We start from the raw sequence: 20,127 nt of genomic DNA, 5'->3' as shown, positions 1-20,127 counted from the left end.
GAGGACAGAGAGACAGAGGACAGGAGACAGACCGGGTGGTCGACTCAGATGAGTGTCCAGCCTATGTTTAGAGAAACCGCCCGAAGGATATCAAGCTGTATCTCCCGACACTCTTCGGTAAGTGGATCAGCCTCATTATTGCAAGTGCACAGCATTGGGTGCAATTAACTGGTTTCTGGCCGGTTGCTGAGACATGGGTCGATCCTATCTCTTGTTCTCTCCAGGGCAAGTACTCTGGGGCTGTGGACACCACTCAGGTGATTTCCTGGATATACGTAGCTGAGATTCGGCTGCCTTTTGGCAGATATGAGCCGAGATCCAGCATTCTCCTGTCCCAAGTTTTCAAGTTTGGTACCAGAAGAAAAGACAATATTCTCATGGTATCTTGTATGTATGTTGCATTGTAATTTTTTGGTATTTGTTTAAAAGGAAATTTTATGTTTGTTCAAATGTGCAATAAATTAATTGCCATGTTAAGTGTGACAAATGTGTGAAGCCCTCCCTTCAGTGCTGTCCATAGGAAGGCAACTTTGGTTGCCTGGCGCCCGTAAAAATAAATTCCTATGAGGTTAGCCCACGACTCAAGAGATCGGAGCCTGCCGAGAGCTGCCGGGTATTAGCTTATGGTAGGCAGTCCCATCGGATCATAGGCCGAGGGATGGCATGACACAATATAAAAGGAAAAATTTGGACTTTTTTGAGTCGTTTGAAATTTCTATGATAAGTCAAAACCAAAATTCATGTGCTGCAAATGACTTTTCGCACTCTTTCCACTCCTAAACTTTCCTGAGGTGTCTCTTCTGCTTCAAACCGAACATGTAAGCTCTTTGTCCAAGAGAAAGTCGTCCAATACTCATATTACCCCTTCGCTAATTTCTTAGCACACTATATTCACCTCCAAAAAAATGATATTAAATTGCTCATATCATGTTTAGGCATACCTTGAGAATGACGTCACGAGTCAGAACCTATTTATAATAAAATTCTGTGGACCATACCAACATTTTTCTGTCATAATGTTTCGTTTGAGCAGGCCTGATCAGGTCAGTTGGCATACAGACAGCGCCAGGGAAATTCCATTAACTTCCTTTTGCTATGAAAATCATTGGCCAGACAAAATGAAACCAGCATTCAGTTCATTATCTACAGCAATAGATTCAGTAAGTAGTTGGACTTAAATTAATTACTTTGAAATGAAAATGAATTTCCTGCGTAGTCATGTGAAAAAACCAAATAAAATGAATGTGAGGTGCTATAAAAAACACATCATAATAAAATGCATTGATCCAAGGCATCAATAATTTATTTCCTGTCCTTTTAAAAGTAATAGCTTATAGAACTTCATGAATAAAGACCTTAGTTATGTAGTGACAAAAGAAAAAAAATGTTATGCATGTTGCAATGAAATTTTATAAAAAAGTAATATAGTAAAAGTGAACTGATAGGAACTTATTATTCATACCACAATCGTCAAAAGCATTACTTCCAGTTATAAAACTAAGTTTAGTTTTTAATATATGGCTTCTGAGATGAGAGCAATAAAAAATGGCTTCAAAAATATATGAAGTCAAAAAAATCACATATTATATCTGTACTCATAAAACCCTAAGGGTTCCAAAGTCTCCCACTTAATAATGACATTGTTCATACAGCCAGTTCAAAATAGAGCTGCGCAGTATTTAAGTACATTTGATAGTGCCACTTCAATAAATGTATTGAAAAACATGGGTTTCATGGGCAGAAACTCGTTATATCATCATGTAGGAATTCCTCTCCTGGAAGTTTTATCACCTTCTCGACTAGATGCAACTTTTTTCCTTTCCCTGAAAAAGATAAATGATTTCAATTATTAGACAGGGCTAACATAATTTTACATGGCTCCAATCACATAAATATACAGATGAACACAATGAGTTTTCTCTTTTTCACAAAACACTACATACCTACATGATGACTTTTATTGTAACTACATGATATGGTATTTCTATATTTTCTTCCTGTCCAACCAACCAATTTTTACATATATTATCATTGAATAAGTTAAAGCTAAAATTATACATTTTGGGAGTCATTTAAATTGAGATTATTTGTCATCATTAATCATGTGAATAGTGATGAAAAAATACACTTGGGGCCAGCATTATATGCCAATGACTTTTACGCCGTGATCTCAAGAAGATGGGTGAATTAAAGGAAAAACAAAGTAGGTGCTCCTTGATTGAGGAGCCTGATGACACCTATTGGAATATCATTCTAGGTTAGGGATAGGGAAGGAATCGAAAGGACTTCTGCCATCAATAGGGTAACACAGGCTGCACGAGAGAAACCAGGTTTACTGTTCTTATAAAATGGAAAAACATCCTGTTAAAGAAAGTTCCGGAGATTTTTCTTTATACTACGGAAAGCAGAAATTTTTATTCCACAAAACAGTAATTACGGTTTCCAATACTTACAGAGACAGTGAGATTCTGGGAGATAATTGAGGTGATGCTGGCCGGAGGACCTGAGTCTCCTTCTTTGAGTGTTCATCAGTCTTCTTCTCAACTTTCCTCGTCTTATTCCTAGGATCTGGCATCACAGCCTCAAGGGCACGGGCAATGTTAATCGTACGCTTAGTCTCACTTTTTTTCACTTCACTCTCTCCATTCGACAGGTTGCTGCTTGCTGCACTTTTGGTTTTGCCATGAGAAGTTCTGGTATGAACTTCTGTTCTGCTGGAAAGTAAGAAATTTCCTCAATCACCATGGAAGATTCAAATAATCATTTCGTAAACCAAAATTGAATGAGTAGACTTATTTTTTTTTAATTGTGGCTTTTTTTTAATTTTCCCACAAACTAAGAGTTGATTATATGCAAATATTTCCTTATATAACATTACAGGAAATTAATAACCATAATCAATGCTTATTGTCACTTCAACCTTATTATCATCATTATTATCATAATGTTCTATGAAATTACATGAAGTCACATTGCCATTACCAAGGGGAGAGTGAGCTTAGTCTAGCTAATGTTAATATACCTAAAACAAGAAAGCCTCACTTCAATATAATTCATTAAAGAGTGACTGATTTGTTATACAACAATGATTCTCATTACCATTATGATAGCAATGGTATGAATATTTCTGCCATAAAACTATACTCAGTTGAATATATGTCAACATTTTAAGCACAAATACACATCATCTTAGTATTTCATGGCTACAAACATATTCCTTCCAATGAGTAAATGCATGAAGAGCATCAGAAATAATATTTTTAGATAATCCAGTGCATTGAACTAATTCGTCATAATTATTTAAATGGATAAAGATAAAATTAAACATTTTGTAAGAAAAAGCTATTAAGATAAATTCAGACCTACCTTTCTTTGAGTCCATCCTTGCCTCTTCTCTGGCCTCCAGGTGGCAGCGGTGGTCGCTTCTCAATCAGCTTCACCTCGGCAACCCTGTTTGTTGGCTCAACCCTGGTCATGGCACTTCTGGTACGAGGTGACCCACTCCCTTGATGCTGTTGCAGTTTTGACCTCCCAGCCTTCTCCTTCTCCGAGAAGGAAGAAGACAAGGCAGTCCCACGAGTGGAAAGGCTCACTTGGGGAGAACCAGACGGTGAACCAGCATTTGCTGTGGAGCTCTGCCCCTTCACGTTAGCCCCACTTCCCTTCACCTCATGAGAAGAGGCAACCTCCTTCACCTGAGATCTCTCCTTAGCTGGGGATGCTGCATTTTCCTTCCCCCCTGACCTCGTTCTCGTGAGAGTACTCCTCTGGGCTGCAGAAGACGTACTCTTTGCCACCTCCTTTGTTGTAGTCACTGCATTGGAGGATGAAGAGGATGACTTTTTCGAATGCTGCACCCTAGCAGTCCTCCTCTTGCTCCTCGCTGCAGCAGCACTAGCTTTCGCAGCATCCTCATCGCTGGTCGGGTCATCCGAATATCCATTAACAGCATGCAGGATCTCATCAGCAGCCCTAGTCAGTTCTGCGAGGATGGCCGACTCTTCTGATACTTCCTCCCCACCAGTGCTAGCCTTCCTGCCTCTTCTTTTGTCCTCAATGGCATCGGTTCCTCCCCCACTGGCCCTCCTCCTAACCCTCTTTCTTACAGCCCTACCAGTGGATGGGGATCCTCCGCTGTCCCCAACGACTGGCGAAAGTCTAGGGCTTGCTGGTCGGGCAGATGTGGTTGTTGATGTTGAAGACTGCCTAAGCTGAGACAGCCTAGATGTTTCAGTCAACCTGGGTGACTTTGGGACTTGACTACCACCAACTGTGGTGGATCTCGTGACCTCAACTTTCTTGCTCTTCTCCTCCAAGCTTGATCTCCTCTGAGGCTGTTCTGACTTGCTAGTCTTTGAGTGTGGTCCCACCTCCTCCGAGCGCTTCTCAATCACATTAAGTTTGACGGAGTAGCCGGGATCCATTCCCTCAGCTACTTCAGTCGCCTTCACGCTCTTCTCATAAGCAGGTGATCCCCCGAACAAGCCAGAGAAAATCTTAGTCTGAGGGGGAGGGGATCTCATGATGGAGTATTGCGACTTCTTCTGGGACTCACTGGTAGTATTCACTTCCTTCACTTTCCTAGTTGACTTGAAAGAATCCTTTGAAGATAAATTCTCAGATCGACTTTTGGTGTCTTCCTTTGTTATCTTAGAATTCCCAACAGGCCATGAAGAGGTCATTTGCTTCGAGGGCGATGCAGACTTGTATTCCCTGTGCCTTAAGTGACTTGGATCTTCTGGAGTCTTTTCTACGGTTGAAGTGAATAATTTTACCCCTTCATTCTTCACATTCTTTGTCCTGATAGCTTCATCATCCCTGCTCACGCATAGAGCAGAAAATATTTTGTTGCAATGACCAGCATCTGAGGGAGTTGGCCCTGTACTCAGGTCCTCCTTTGTAGTAAAAGCTTCCTTACTCTCCCTGACTCCTTTAGTCCTTGTTTGCGGACCAAGAGCAATACATGCGATTCTGGGTGCCTCCTCAATGTGTTCGCTCCTGGAGCAATTCTCTGTAGAAGCCTTGGTGTCGAACAGATTATGCTGCACGTTGTCACTGGCGAATCCTGAGGTGTCCCCTGAAATGAAGGCTTTGGACGTAAGTTTTTTTTTACTCACCATTATCAACATTTTTTAGCTCGCATGAATATCCCGACTGATTAATAATATTAATATTATTATTTTAGCATTTAATAAAAGATTTTATGAGGTGGAGCCTTTAATAATATGATTTTTCAGTACGTGTAGTAAGGCCTCATTCTTTGAACCCAAGGGGAAGCTATTACTTTCAATATGTTCGTGACTGCTCTGGTAAAGATACCTTTGCCTCCGCAATCTCCTCCTCCACCTCCCAATCCTCCTCCACCTCTCCTCCTCGTCCTCTCATCAGCCCTCTCCCATGCAGTGCCTGCCCTCCCTTTAGCATCAGTCCTCTTCATCCTTGCTTGAGCATTGCTTCGGTGATTTCTTGGAGGTGGACGTGGGGGCTCATTGCTTTTCACTTTAGTCTTACTGGATTGTTTCCTCGGCACTGGCTTTGGGGACTGGACAGGAACTGACTCTACTGCTTGCCTCTGACTGCTTTGCTGTTGCTTTGCCTTCGCCCTCTTCAATCGCCTCCAGCTCCCAGACACGACACTTCCCCCATCTCCCAATCTACTCTCTCCTCCCATCCTCCGTCCACCCAACAACCTCCCAGCAGCTTCATATGCATCACTGCACTCTTCCTCACTAGCATCACGATACAGGGCCCTAAGTATTGAAAGATTACGCTGCAGCTTGTCTTCAGTCATTAAAGTCTCCTTTGAGACTTTCTCCACTTTCTTCTCCACATGCACTTCTTTGACTCTAAATGCATCCACAGCCATTGTACGGACCACTTCATGTCTGCTATGGCTCATGGATGTTTCATTCCTGACAGTTTCTTTTGACTCTTTTGGGGGAAAAGCAGTACTGAGCATCGTTTGCAATATTAGGGATGGAGATTTGAGCACAACTCTGTCATCTCCGACCCTACCGAAACCCCTGGCAGATGGCCAAGAAGCTGAAGGTGGTGGGTGGTGGTGAGTTGGCTGAGCTGTCGTCAACAGCCCTTTAAACCACATATCATCAACTCTTGATGATGTTGAGGACGAGGATAACCTACGGGTGACTAGAGGCTGAAGAGGGGCAATCTCGAGGTGTAGGGGTGACAACGGAGCCCTCCATCCTGGGTCAAAGCGGCAACCGAAGGTTGGTGGTGGTGCTGAGTCAGCTTCCGATTTGGGTACAGCCTTCTCCTGCGGGGATGCCAAGATTTCACTGCTCTGCCTCATTCTGCATGTCTCTTCATGAATACCTTTCCGAACAATCTGCAGTGGTCCCACCTTGTCTGCAACGGGTAGAACATCTTGTTGACATCTTCTCCAAGATCAACTCCCAGCAGAGCGGTATTGTGTTAGGGATGTGGCAGAGGTAGGGGTAAGCTTACTTGATTGGGGTCCCGCTCAGTGGAGGAGAAGGCATTTATTATCTCATAATGTAACACAAATACTTTCGAGTGTTAGTCTACTACTGCCTGTTGTCTTCAACAGATATCTTGAGAGAGTTTCTCTCCAAGTATGAGGTCTTGAAATTGTTTTAGGACAGCTTAGCTTCGGGAAGAAATTTATGGAGCGAGGAAAGCTTTTGGAGTCGGAAAAAAGGAATACATTCGAAGGAGTCACAAGAAAGAGCGCAATAACAAGAGTTCTTGCAAAAATATTTCATAAGGCTTCGGCTAAAAAAATCCCAGAGCAGTCTCGAGTTAAGGTATAAAGCTTCTCCTTGTATTTCAAAGAAGTGTAAAATATAGGTTAAAATAAAATACCATTACTCCATTACTACCAAAATATTTAAGTTAAATAAAGAACAACAAGCAAAGCATACAAAACAAAACTACTACAGACAGACTACGAAGGAATACAACACAAATATTCTTATAAAACTAAGAAACACATAGTAAGTTCTAAGGTAGATTAAATACATGCTGGGGATACTTAAGCTACAATCAATAAAAGATGCAAAAAAAAAACTCAAAATGAGGGTTATGGTAGACCAAACGTATGCTAACCTGGAGAGGTTTGAATCCTGGAAATTTTGCTTTGGGCTGAAATCTTGGCTGTAAGCTTTGGAGAAGGTGGACTCGAGTTTAATGTGGGAGGTATTGATTTATTGGACAACACCTGCGGCTCCACAGATACAACAGAAGAAGACCCTGGCCCAAGAGTCACTCTTGTGGAAAACTGCCCAGGTGTTCGAGCCTTCTGATTGGCAGTTAATTTTTCCCTCAACTCCCTCTGTCTCCTTTCCTCCACTTCCCTCACTCTCTGGGCAACAGAAAGTGGAGTGAGAACCTCAGTGGAAGTGTCCCCACCGATGATCACTGAGTTCGCCACAGCTGTTTGACTTGCTGAAGTTATCCGGACCTCCATCCCACCACCATTGGCCACTTGAGTTCCCAGTTCATCATTAGATTCCTGAAAGTTGTCAGCATATGGAGTCACAGAGACAGGTCGAAGGGACTTGAGAAGTTTTTGAAGTTCCATTTGTCCTGGAGATAGAGGACTGGACTGGGATTTCTCTGTGGATAGAATTCGAGAAGAATCTGATGACTCCAAACTAGATAAGTTTATTCGGGAGTGCAGTTCTGGAGACACAACAGGACGAAGGCGAACTCCACCAAACTTAGGCTTTGAACTGTCATCTGATTCATCATCCATCTTTAAGAGTGGCTTCCAGGAAGATGGATTACTACTTGTAGCAGGATTAACTCTTAGGATCCCTCTTGGTTTCTCTGTAGTATCCTCTGAGATCATATGCCTAAAATTCACTGTAGAGGATGTCATGTCTACATCTTGCATCTTTTCCAGACTACTCTTTGTCTCCTCTTCCTTGGTTTCCAAATCTTCAAATGTTCTTGAGGATGTGAAACCATATTCATAGTGGTTATCTCCATTTGTTGTCAACTGCTTCTCTTCCAACACTTCAACACCAAACTCCCGTTCATTCTCCGAGGTTGGCATACTATCAGCTGCTCCATCTGTTCCAGCCAGAAGCCTTTTCTCATAAGGCGAATCTCCAAAACGCATCCCATTTGTGAGAGCCGAGGGTCCACCCAATAGCATTGCTCTCGCTCCTGCTGCACTGCTGTCAACATTCAAGGTTCCTGTTGGTGATCTCCTCCGCCGCCTGAAATTGTTGCTTGGTGGAGGTTTTCCAGCAGTTTCTACGATGTGAAATCGCCCAGACTCGGCTGCAAAGTGCACCTCCGTCTTGCTGAATTCCACTTTTTTAGAAGTCCGCACCTTTAAGCCACCTTCTGTCCTAGTCCCATCTACCTCCTTGCTCTCCAGGTGAGTCACCGAGTGGTGCCTAGTACTGGTGCTACTGTGACTGTCACCACCATCTGAGTTCGAGAAGGTGACTGAGATACCAGCAGATGTGGCAGGGGTAGTTAGTTCAGGCTTGTTCAGAGGCTCCTTGATCGACAGGATGCCGCTGGTGTCCCCGTCGCTCCAGTCGACAGGCGAGAGGCCTCGCGGGAAAGAATAGTCTTCAACAAGGTGACCTGAGGAAGAAGGTGGTAGCTCATCCATAATAGCAAGTACCTTCTCCAGAGGCCTTGAAGTCCCGCTGACCGTCTCTTTCTCAAATGAGGAGTGACCTTTGGCATGAGTCAACCTAAGCGTCGTCCGGGCACCACTTATCGTCGTGGCTGGCCTGGAAAAGCCATTTCTTTCCACATCTCCTCCATTCTCCGACCTTGAACCATCTCCGTGATCAAGCCATGTCGTGGAGGAGTTCTTTGCAGGTGACCAGCGGCCTTCTTGCCTCCTCATGATAGGGGAGGAAGAGGATGCCCTCCTGTAGTTCAAATCACCCTCGTAGCTTCCACCTGTCAGGGCACTCCATTTCTTTAGCATCTCATTTACTCGGTTCTGGACGAAGTCACTGGTGTCAGAAGTTATCGCCTTCAGCATTATCCGGTGCCCCACCTCTTCCCTCTCCCCATTTTGAAGTTGTAGCCAGTCCGTATCCTTCTTCACCGGAGAAGAGGGACTTTGTTTCGAATCGTCGGAGAACTCGAAGGCATACGACCGTCTTCGGTTCGCAAACCCAGAGTCCTCCTCCCCATTCACCACCTCCCGCTTCTCCACATTCCTGCAGCCCATGCTCCAGCTCTTTCGTCTGTCATCTTGCACAACCGAGTCTTCTTTAGCCGCCCGTAGGGATACCTTGGGACCCTCTTCAGACCTCAGCTCTTCCTTCCTCGTTGGCTCCACCACGTAAGACCGCCTTCTGCTCGCGAACCCGGAGTTGTCATCCCCGTTCACCACCTCCCGCTTCTCAACATTCCTGTAACCCACACTCCAGCTCTTCCTCCTGTCATCCCGCACAATTGAGTCCTCTTTGGCCGCCCTCAGCGACACCTTGGGGCCCTCTTTAGAGTTCAGCTCCACCTTTCTCGCCGACTCCGTCCCATTCGACATCGACTGAGTCATCCCCTCGTCCTGAGGGACAAGTTCCACCGAACCTCGGTGCTTGAGTCTTCCCTTCATCTCCCTCAGCGACTCCGCCGTCACCAGGGACCCCTTCCTATTCGTCGCGGCCGGCCCGCCGAGCGCCGGGACCGAGGAGCTCTTGAGTGGGTCCCTGAGTCTCAACAGCCTGGATGCTCCACCATCCACCGCGGGCCCGACCGCCGACCTCCACTCCGAGGAGGGCAGCGACCTCCTCACCGAAGCCCCCCTCTCCCACTTGAGCCCGTCGCCTTCGGGGTCGGAGCCTTCCCCGCCGTCCGGGCTTCGGAGCTCCTCGCTGGACACGCTCCTCTTGCGGTGGAGCGGCGTGGAAGCGGAGAAGTTGGTCCGCAGCGGGCTGAGGGGCGGGAGCGGGGGCATTGCGGCCCCTGGTGGATGCCAGCCGAGGGCCATCAGCCTCGACACTGACTCGCGGATGCTCTCGGAGACGGGAGATGTGGCGGAGTCGTCCAGGGACTTCCTCCTTTCGTTATCACGGCGGTCGTCCGGGGAGTCCCCGGGAGAGGAGGAATTGTTGTCGCTGGCGATGTCCGACTGCGGGGATTTGGCTTCTGGGGATGTGGGGTTGCTGTCGGCCTGGGAGTCTGGGGAGGGTGCCCCGCTAGAGAGACGCCGGGATCGCGTCGGGGGTCGACGGGAGCCGATGGAGCCGCTGCGGCCCACGTTGCCTCTCGTTCTCAGGAAGCTGACGTCGAGAGGGTTGAGAGCGAGCTGCGAAAGAATTGAGAGAGGAGTTAGTCTTCAAATTGAGGCTTCATGGTTTAACACTATTGAGAATGTATCCAAAATAAGGTGTGTTACAAATTGGCTTCGATAGCCGTGTTGGAAATCAATACACGAAAGCCTTCAGTGAGAAACTTACTAAGTAAATTTAATTCCCCCATATAGTGGTTCCGAAAAGTTAACACGGAAACCTTCAGCAGATCCCGAACTAAATTAAACGGGGGATTACATCTCAGAAACCGGTTTACCGAAGGCTAAACGTAACGCGTTACAACAATCACAGAGCGTACATACATTAAAAGATCATTCACATCCCTTATGTAGACTGTCTTTTAAGTGATGCATAATTACTAGATCAAAACTTACTCCACCATACAGAAACGTTCAAAGTATGCAGAATAGACCCTCTTCAATTTTTGCCTTCATCACATACCTATAAGAAAATTTAGATAGAATATAATTGCATTCTAAATGAAATTTTAACTTTCGAAGTGCAAGCAAATGCTAACAAGGGCCCAGCATAGGAATTGCGAAAAGATGGCGTAAGCTTTAAACAAACAATACCTGGAGAGGAACTATTGGTCGAGCAAAAACGATGCGTACTCTTAAACAATTTATACACTCTAAACAGCCAAAAATCAGAGAAACGGTGCCTTTTCATAATAGAGGACAGCTTGCATCCAGCAGACATTTACGTTCGTATTTGCGCGTGATAATCAAATGGCTGAATTCAATGAAACTGTATGTTACAGTAGCTCTCGTTACAGAGCAAGATCCAAGCAAATATCCTACGAGGTGTCAAGGAGATGGGTAATAATGGCAAGTCTATTATGAGATGGGGAAACAAAAATAGGGAAATTAAGGAATTGCCATGTTAAGGGGAGAATTACAGGATGCAGCAAACAACCTCTGTGATTTTATGACAATACACTGATGGATAAAAAATATTATAGCCCATAAATGATCAAATGATTTGACAAGAAAATTTTTTCACAATTCACATGTCTAAGTGAGCTAAAAATTACCTCCAAGTTTCCAAATTCTGTCACAGCCGGTAGCGTCGTTTCTTGCTTCGAAGCCGCTACATTACTTGTCGTTTGAGAAAAATTGGATGACCATTGGCGGTAACTGGTAACCTAGAGGAAACAAAATGTCACATAATTAAAACTCATAAAATAAACTGCAAAAGAACTAATTAAAAATTTCTCCAAAAATTGCGAATTTCTTCGAGGTTAGCTTTCAGCGTAACTACTCATAAAGACAATTGTATTGTGCAAGGTTTGAAATACCCGTATTTTTTCATGTAGGTACCACGCAAACTTACTTCTCCTTTTGCAAATCCATTAATTATTGTGTCATTACTAAACTGTAAGTACTACTAAAGTAAGGGCACATATCAAAGCGATTCAATCAACTATCTCCGGCCGGGAAATTAGGTACTTTGCGTGGTTGTTCGTACACATGTACGTAATTGTTGATTTGTTAAATCGTAAAATTGTTGAAAAGGGCCCCGATGTAAAAGGCCAGTATGTGCTGTGTTTCGGAGGCATGGTAATAAAAAATCAATAATAATAATTAAGCATATTACGTGCCGACTTCACAATATATTATGCCGAGTTTTCTGAAACAAAGTACTATTTCCCTGCGTCCATGGAAAAGGTGGAGAGGACAAATAGGAAGAAGCATTACGAAGATTTTGGACGAGGTACGGAAAAGACATATAGTTCGGACTGAGCGGAAGAAAGGGGCTCCAGAGGGAGGGATAGGCTAGGCGAGGGAGGAAGAAAATAGGATCCATAGACAAAATGAAAGGGAGTCGGCCGCATTTTGATTTGAAGAGGGAAGTACAAGACGGTAGTGGAGGTGGCTGGAGTGGTTCTCAAATGTCCCTTGCAATTTACCTCACACGGTAGAATACTTCAGCAATTATTTTCCTAAATTCATTGTCCAAAAAACAAAGTTTGCGTCTTACGTGAGGGTGCGTGGTACATGAGAACATGAAGTAAATAAAGCCGAATCCCAAGAGTCCACATGTACCGTTGGTTACTTACCCGTGTGCTGGAGGAGGTGGACACGAGGCTCCTGGAGGCTGTACTGGAGGAGAGGCCCCCCGACGAGAGGTCGCCGCCGTCCTGCCTCCAGGAGGCGTGGCTCTGCGAGTGGACGACGCGCATGGAGGCTCCAGGAGCGTGCGTCTCCAGCAGCTCCAGCTTCCTACGCTGCACGGCCCCTGGAATGGAGCCGGTCGGCCGGTCGTCGATCAGCTAACGCCAAAGAGAGAAGAAGAAAGTTAGATGATTATTTATATACATCGGAAATAGAAGCGCAGTGCATGTTAGGGTGCGAATTTGTTTTCGAAAATCGGAAAACTTGAAAATTTCAACGCTCCAAAACGCTCATTTTGTTGTGAAAATACGCTGTTGATTTTTTTCGCCATGCGCCGTTGATTACACGAGCCACACGGGGTCTAGAATACTCATGATCACTATCTAACAACATCGCACTTATAAATAATTCACAATTCTTTCTAATCAAAATTAAAATTTGGCGATAGGAACTTCTTTTGCTTTCTGATTCTTGAAAAATAAGCCAATTCCTAGAGTAGGTAGTACTACCTTGCGTACATGTACTATTTATACAGGGATGAAAAGGAGAATACTAGGATTTACCATTGTATTTTAGCAGTACGGTGGCCATGTAGGGAATTAATCATGCAGTCCTAGTTATTCCTGAATTATAAAATAAATTTATCGGTCGGATCTACGATATATTTGAGTTAAAATTTAATCAATACTTTAAAAAAAATTAAAAGTAAAAAAATATGTTAAATTGAATTAAATGAATTTAAACCACATAGCAACGTTTTATGATAAAAATTATATGAAAACCATGGCTCGGCAACTATTGCGTGGAGAGATACTTGGAATTCTTCTATTAAGTGCACTCTTTTTGGCAAAAATTTGAAAAATTAACATGCTCAAAATTCACATAAAATAAAAATTGTTCCCTCCAAATCGGTTTGAAGATCATCGGTTTGAGGTGAATATACAAAACTCAGAATTTTTTAAAGAAAATTGAAGAAGCTATGGGTGAAACTTTCGCTGTATTGATGTGAAATGACCAATGAAATACCAATAGAAAATAAAAAAATAAGAGACTGTCATGTGTGATTGATGTCAATATTTACGACTTGCTCGCCTTTCTCACCTTCCATACGCCGATTTTAATACGTACACAGACCAGTAAGCTATAATCAAGTTTTCCACCCTCGTCTGACTTCATCACCCAACCGATTTGCTCATGGTATTTTTCAAAATATAACGCAGTTATATCATAAATTTCTTTCTTTTTGCAATTGAGGCTCACTGAATACGAAAAAAAATCAAAGATATAGGTGTAATTATTTGTCTGGACCGGAAATCAATCTCTGGTCCCTTGATTTCGCGCCAAGCACTCTCTTTGGCTGCTCGGTATGCAAATCTGCCCACACGTCCCTTCCCACTGAGAATTTTATTGAGACTTCAAAGAGGGAGATGACATCATGGCGTACCACGTGAATGGAACAGGACACCTGAGAATCCACACGCAATGTTCGAGGCAGGCGGGTTGGGATAGAGTTCAAACCCTGGCCCAACACCAACAGTCTATTTGCCGAGAATTAAAGAATGCAAGACCGCGACTTCACGATTTGAAACCATAAACTTTTCGCGTATATTCTTAAAAGAAGAAAAAAATCTGTCCAGACTATAAAAGTGAAATTGGGGCGAGGCATCATGTGAGTAGTTTATTCCTTATGCATTTTGTTGAGACCACAATTTTCTCCAGCTATTTGAGCTGACCATGGTGCTATTCCCATGGAACTAAGGTTTTTATTTTTGTCTCCTCCACCACGAAAAGAGCGCATTTAATGACTTTACAGCGGGCGAACCTAATGAAATACAACCATGTATGACGATCAAAAACACCCATGTCCTAAGTAGGGACAGCCTACCCGAGCGGGACTCGAACCCGCGACCTTACCCCGCCACCACCAAGGCCGGCAAATTTAATGGATTCAATTGCAGTCCATTTACTTCCAAATAACTCAAAAAGTAGTCCGGTGACGAAGCGTAAGATATGGGTAATTTATTTCCTCTCCTTTAACTCGATCAGGACGATCAAATGGTAAAATCTTTAGAGGTTTGCATTCCAAAACTATTTTGAGAATGGCCCCTTGCAGTTCCAATTTTTCAATGCCGAGGAGAAAAAAATTACGTTGACTTAATATATCATTTTTTAAAGTTAACTTCGACCCTGTTTACAGCGACTTATTTTATCTATCGGCGTGATTAGGGAGTTAAAAACTAAAAAAGAGTATATATTGGTTCACAACAACTTAACTGTGGTAACTTAACTAATGATAGTGGAGAAAAGTTCGCATTTCCCATGAAATTAACCAGTAGTAAGCAGTGGCGGATCTATCCCCCCCTTCAATATCTAATATACACTAGACAGAATAGTAATTTTCTTCGGACCCCCACTACTGCTAGGAGGTAATTCCCCTACTTAGTCCCCCTTGTCCCTATCCTGGATCCGCCACTGATAGTATGTAAGATATTTTTAACTATCGAGGGACATATAAACTACCTCAAGTCCTCTTAATGCGATTCCCCAGCTAATGAGCAGTTGGTGCTGTGATTGAAGGAGGCCATTAATTTGTCTGATTTATTTAAGCCAAGTTACCTCCACTGAAGCAGTTATAAAAACGGATTTACTATGTCAAAACGACGTATCGATGTTTGACTAGCAGGTGGAAAGAGGCGAAATGTATGGGAGGAGTGAGATGAGGACTAACTGAGCCGAAAATCATTTCGCAACCTCTATTATCCCACACCAATTCATTCCACGGACGCCGCGAAAGTCGCGGGCCACGCGTGAAAAGTAGATTAGTTTTAAATGTGCAATTTTTCCCCGCCCTTTACAAAACTCCACCTCCCGCCTGGCCTTGCCTTATACGGAAAATGAACGGGCATGGTGCCGGAATACAGTTTTTTTGTCCATCGCCCACCCTTTATGCTGAGCCCGTGACCAATCGCAGTAACGGTTCCGTGGTCCTGCAGAGCCCACACCGAGGGCCGAGGGGGCCTTCCGCACCGGAGGCTCCATTTCTGCGCCTCGTTCCGCCCGCCTTCAATTGTCGCCAAAAAAAAAGTTTTCACGTCCGGCTCCCAAAAGAGCTATTCTACTAAAACGACTCGCGATAGCAGTCTCTACGAAAGAATTTCAGAACAATCGTATACATAAGTAACGAGGGGGATGCATCACTTCCGCTCTAGATGCTCTTTTTTACATTTCCTGATGCATAATTTAGGTAAAACTTACACTATCACAACGTCTTTTGAGATTTACCTGCACATGAATTTATGCAAGTAGAAATTAAGTAGAGGGCAAGAATGGAAAAGGAAGACCTCGGATAAAATATATGGAACAACTAAAGAAGGAAATGAAAGAGAAGAAATATGTAGGTGTGAAAGGATTAGCTGATTGGATAACTGAGTGGAGAGCTGCGTCAAACCAATCTTAGGGTTATTGACCAGTGATGATTTTAAAATGGCCAAAACATTGTCAGAGCTTTTGACTCTCGCCTCAGTCAATATAGGCTAAGATCAGAAACCCTTAAGAGGTCTTCGGTAGAGGCTATAGTAGATCTTCGACTTTCATTATCACCGACGAGTGAAATACACTAGATAATACCCATCGAAGAGTAAATTCTGAATCCCGATTAATATATCATGTCGGGGATACAATTCCGCTCAGAAAATGTAATATCAATGACAAATCGCACAGTAACATAGGAAAATATTCGGAAGTTTTTCATTGCGAAAATGAGAAACAGTAGACTCTACATTCAAAACTCAGCCATTGACAGTAGATTTCGTCTTCAGATCAGCTTCCATCACACGTAACGGTGAGGAGCCAAATATGATACTGCCATACGTTTTAAAACTCAAAGTATACATGGATGACATGAGACTCGTCAGAAGGTAGATTATCAAAGAAAAATGACATACTCATAATGATTCACTGACGCCGCGCATCAATTGAGGATAGTTCAAGATAATGCGCCAAGTGCATAATGGAAATCAATATTTTAATACCCGATGATTCATATGATTGACAAAAGAATATCTGCACGTTTCCACTGCAGTCATAAAGCTCCATGCGAGTCATGAGCCAATAGCTGCTCAGCCAAGGACGTGAGCCAAGGGACTGAGCCATGCATGACTGCGACAGTCCGAGGAACTAGCGGCTTAGTCCGAGAAACAAAGTAACCATATGCATAATATTTTCATGAAAATTTCAAAAATATACTCTTCTAACTGTACCTCATCGACTGACAGACACAAAAAAGAGTAGACTTTCCATTCTATCTTTTTGTATCTATCTTTTCTGGATATTGAATTTTAAAATCAACATCAATAAAATGGTTCTCATGGTGGTCTAATCACAGCAATAATTTAAATTAATGCAATAATTTATAAGTCATTTTACAAAAACCTGGTATTATGTTCGTTATTACACATTAGTACTTAGGGATGTCGCAACCCAAGTAGCGATAAATATCCCAACAACATCCAGACAAAATTGTCAGCGTTAACGTACGACATCCATGCAATATCCATGTTAATCCAATTAACGTCGCATGGATATTTGTTAAACATCCGAAGGACCGGCCAAAAAACGTTGCATGGATTCGCAACAGTAGACATGGAGGTCCATATTACATCCCTTGGATATCTCCTCAATATCTAATGGTTTTTAGTAATCCCCAGACTTACAAAAAAATAGTACACCTCAATTCTATTCAGAGCATATGCTACCTATGGGTACTGTTTTGAATAACAATTTTTTAATCACGGTATTACAACTTGGATATCTATGTAACATTATTTTTAAAACTCGTCGTTGATGTTACATATAGGATAACTACCTATGTAATGTAGCCAAAATATCCATCGTGTAATAATAACGTGTTTGGAATTAATCAGCCTCATTTGGATGTCCGATGGATATCGCCTGTTGCTAGGGAAGGAAAACGTTTTGGTTCGTTGAAAAATGAATGCTGTAATTGAAGGTCAAATATGCATGTCGAGTAAAAATGGCGCCAAGGTGAGCTGTAATGTTTGGATAAAAAATTAACTTTAGAATGTAAATATTGAATCTTCTGTATTGTACGCACCCTAATTTTCTTTTTAACTAGGAATGTCAATAATAAAGCCTTTACTACATATACGTATACCATACACGCGAAAAGGTTTTGTATTTAATAAGGCAGTAGCGACCCAACGTAACTAATAGGACCTGAGAAGAAGGCCAAATCGCAATGTTTAGTATAACACACACTCAAATTGCTGCAAAAACTTGAGGGGAGCACACCGAATATATAAAAAGCTGCTGCTTAGGGAAATAATTCTTTTCGTGGAAACAGATGTCATCATTTTTTATCATCGCTGCATTCGCCACCGTATATGGAAATACGTTTTTAAAACGTTAAAAAGCAATAGAATGAAAACGATTCCGAAAGTCGGCCACTCGCATCCGCAAACGCTTATAAAAGAGCATAATTGCAGTCCATTCCCAAACCACGCTCTTTCACGCGGCAATTTTTATTGCAGGGATCATTAGACGGCTATGAATTTTTACTTTACTCCGTGGTGGACAACGATGCTTTTGTAGGATACAGCACTATAAAGGGTTCGATATCATTTGTCTGCGTGACTCATCCATTCATAATTGCACTCATTCCGTTTATTTCTAAGTTTCTCTCCAATCGTGACGACCAATAGAGGGACATAAACATCCGTAAAATTTCGAACGATGCGTAAAATGTGTCAATAAAGCCGTAACCACCATCGTTTACCTGATGATATTAATCCAATCCCAAGGCTTTCTTCGATATTGCAGGGCAATAAAATGAAAAATGAAAGCTAGAGTTCCAAAATGAGGAAAATTCAACTTTTGTCACTCAGTAAAGAGAATACAGGCATGGAGGAAAATATAGCCAAGTGTCTAAATAAATTGTTAGATAACTATTGTAAATTTTACATGCAGATAAAGGTGTATTAAAGTTAGTAGGTTAACTACAACAGCCATAAAAAATCACCAACGTATTTCAAACGTGCTTGGTAAAGTCGAAAAAATACAAAAAACCTAAGTACTTATAATTTTCTCCCCCACAGATGGAATCCGATATACATTTTTTTACTATGGTATTATTGAAAGCGACTGCCTAAATTTTTGAAATAATGCTAATTAATCACATGAAAAGAAAAAATACGCTGTTGAGCAAAATCCACGAGATCAGTTTGGGAATTTTGTTTTAACTATATATCTGTTATTTCAATCGCTCTTGGATCAAAGAAACATCTAATAATAGGAAAAATTATTCATGATAAGAATACATTTACTCTCATTTTTTAAATCTTAAACAATGAAACAATAATGTTTTTGCTGATTTCCAATTGATATAAATCTCCCTTACAATTTTGCATGGAAACCAACGTCCAACTTCTAAACCACTTTAGTCGCATGCATTCTTTTCTTCACAACGAGAAACCATCTATACACAAATGCAAGAGCTTTAGGGAAATATTCGGAATCGGTACACTACTGGAACATTTACTTTTTTGCCGAAAAGAAGATTGGATTTCACCGATGTCTACGTGCTATCCAATTACTCCCCGAATTGGATTGAAATTGATTGGACGTGGGCTGAATGTCTCAATCGCTCAAAGAAATTTCTTCTCTCAGTTTCATAAGAAACACAGTCGTGAGAAATACAGTCTACTATGAGAACATGATTACTCGCTTTTTCTTCAATCAAGAAAGGAAGAAAAACCAACTTTTTCACCGCACTCCAAGGTCTATCGATACTCTACAAAGCATTTTCCTGGGAAACAATATTTGATTTTTTTAGACTCACATTGGCATGCGCATCATTTTAATTCCATCTCAAAAAATCCTCTTCTATGATGAAAATAAAAGATAGTCTAAGAGTAGTCTCAACTCATTTTTGGCCACGACTGAATTAGGCCGGTGTTTTGGGTTGTTCGTTTTCGCTTAAAGGTATTCTAGGCACCCTCCAAGCATCCCTTAAAGCTTACTGCCTCAGCTTAAGCGCGTAGATAGTACGGTAAAACCCTCAAAGAAATGGAAGTTCAGGAGAGCCATCATTCTTATGCATTTCACCGGTTAAGACAGGTTCACATTAAAGATTTTTCAAATCAGCCCCACTTCCTACCTTCGGTATGGTATCTAGAGGAGGGCATGGACAGCTGCGGTCATTGTGCCATGAGGGAAGGGTGGAGAGAAACCTGGCGTCGGCATTAGTCTGCTCTTAACGAAAGGTGCCGAGGGAACCACGGCTAAATGTCCTATCCGAAGGGCGTATTGTTGCGCTGGAATTGCCCTTCATACAGCGCTAAGGCAGGGATCGGGTAGTCTCTGAACTGGTGAATAGCGTGGATGAATTATTCTAAGGACTCAAACAACTTGGATCATGCTGCATGGAAACGTTTCGACTCATTATTCAGTCGTCCTTTGGGACTGAATTCCATCATAATTCAAGTAATAACGGCTGTTGTCCTAACACCCCCTGCTACACGCCTTTTTGGCGGCTTGCGGGGTAGTAGATTAAGTGTTTAAATATTGAATGAAGGTCCGCCAGTCCTCCACAACTGCTAAGGAAGACTGCAGAGAAGGAGTAGCCGAGCATCACTATTCCATACACTTCTGGGGTATTTTGAACAATACAATCAAATAAAAACAATAAAGCAGGGATCAGGCAATCTCTCAAAGTCTCTGCC

General features: G+C 42.5%; 1 protein-coding gene across 3 annotated transcripts in view; it reads right to left on the bottom strand.

Annotated features, from left to right (window-relative positions):
- Positions 1-1,285: 1,285 nt before the first annotated feature.
- The window catches only part of LOC124158684, a 141,067-nt gene continuing 122,225 nt past the window's right edge, over positions 1,286-20,127 (bottom strand). Inside the window, exons 4-9 of one of the 3 annotated variants that reach the window (XM_046533916.1) lie at positions 12,334-12,546; positions 11,308-11,418; positions 7,090-10,270; positions 3,367-5,077; positions 2,454-2,714; positions 1,286-1,823 (exon numbers count right to left, since the gene is read on the bottom strand). In XM_046533916.1, coding sequence (XP_046389872.1) covers positions 1,757-1,823; positions 2,454-2,714; positions 3,367-5,077; positions 7,090-10,270; positions 11,308-11,418; positions 12,334-12,546 — 5,544 coding nt within the window. In that variant the 3' untranslated portion in view covers positions 1,286-1,756. The other 2 variants (XM_046533917.1, XM_046533918.1) reach the window with 2 other exon arrangements.

The sequence above is a fragment of the Ischnura elegans genome, chromosome 5 (assembly GCF_921293095.1).
Source record: "Ischnura elegans chromosome 5, ioIscEleg1.1, whole genome shotgun sequence".
Classification (NCBI taxonomy): domain Eukaryota; kingdom Metazoa; phylum Arthropoda; class Insecta; order Odonata; family Coenagrionidae; genus Ischnura; species Ischnura elegans.
The sequence above is the reverse complement of the archived record's forward strand: the minus strand, read 5'-3'. Positions and strand labels throughout refer to the sequence as shown.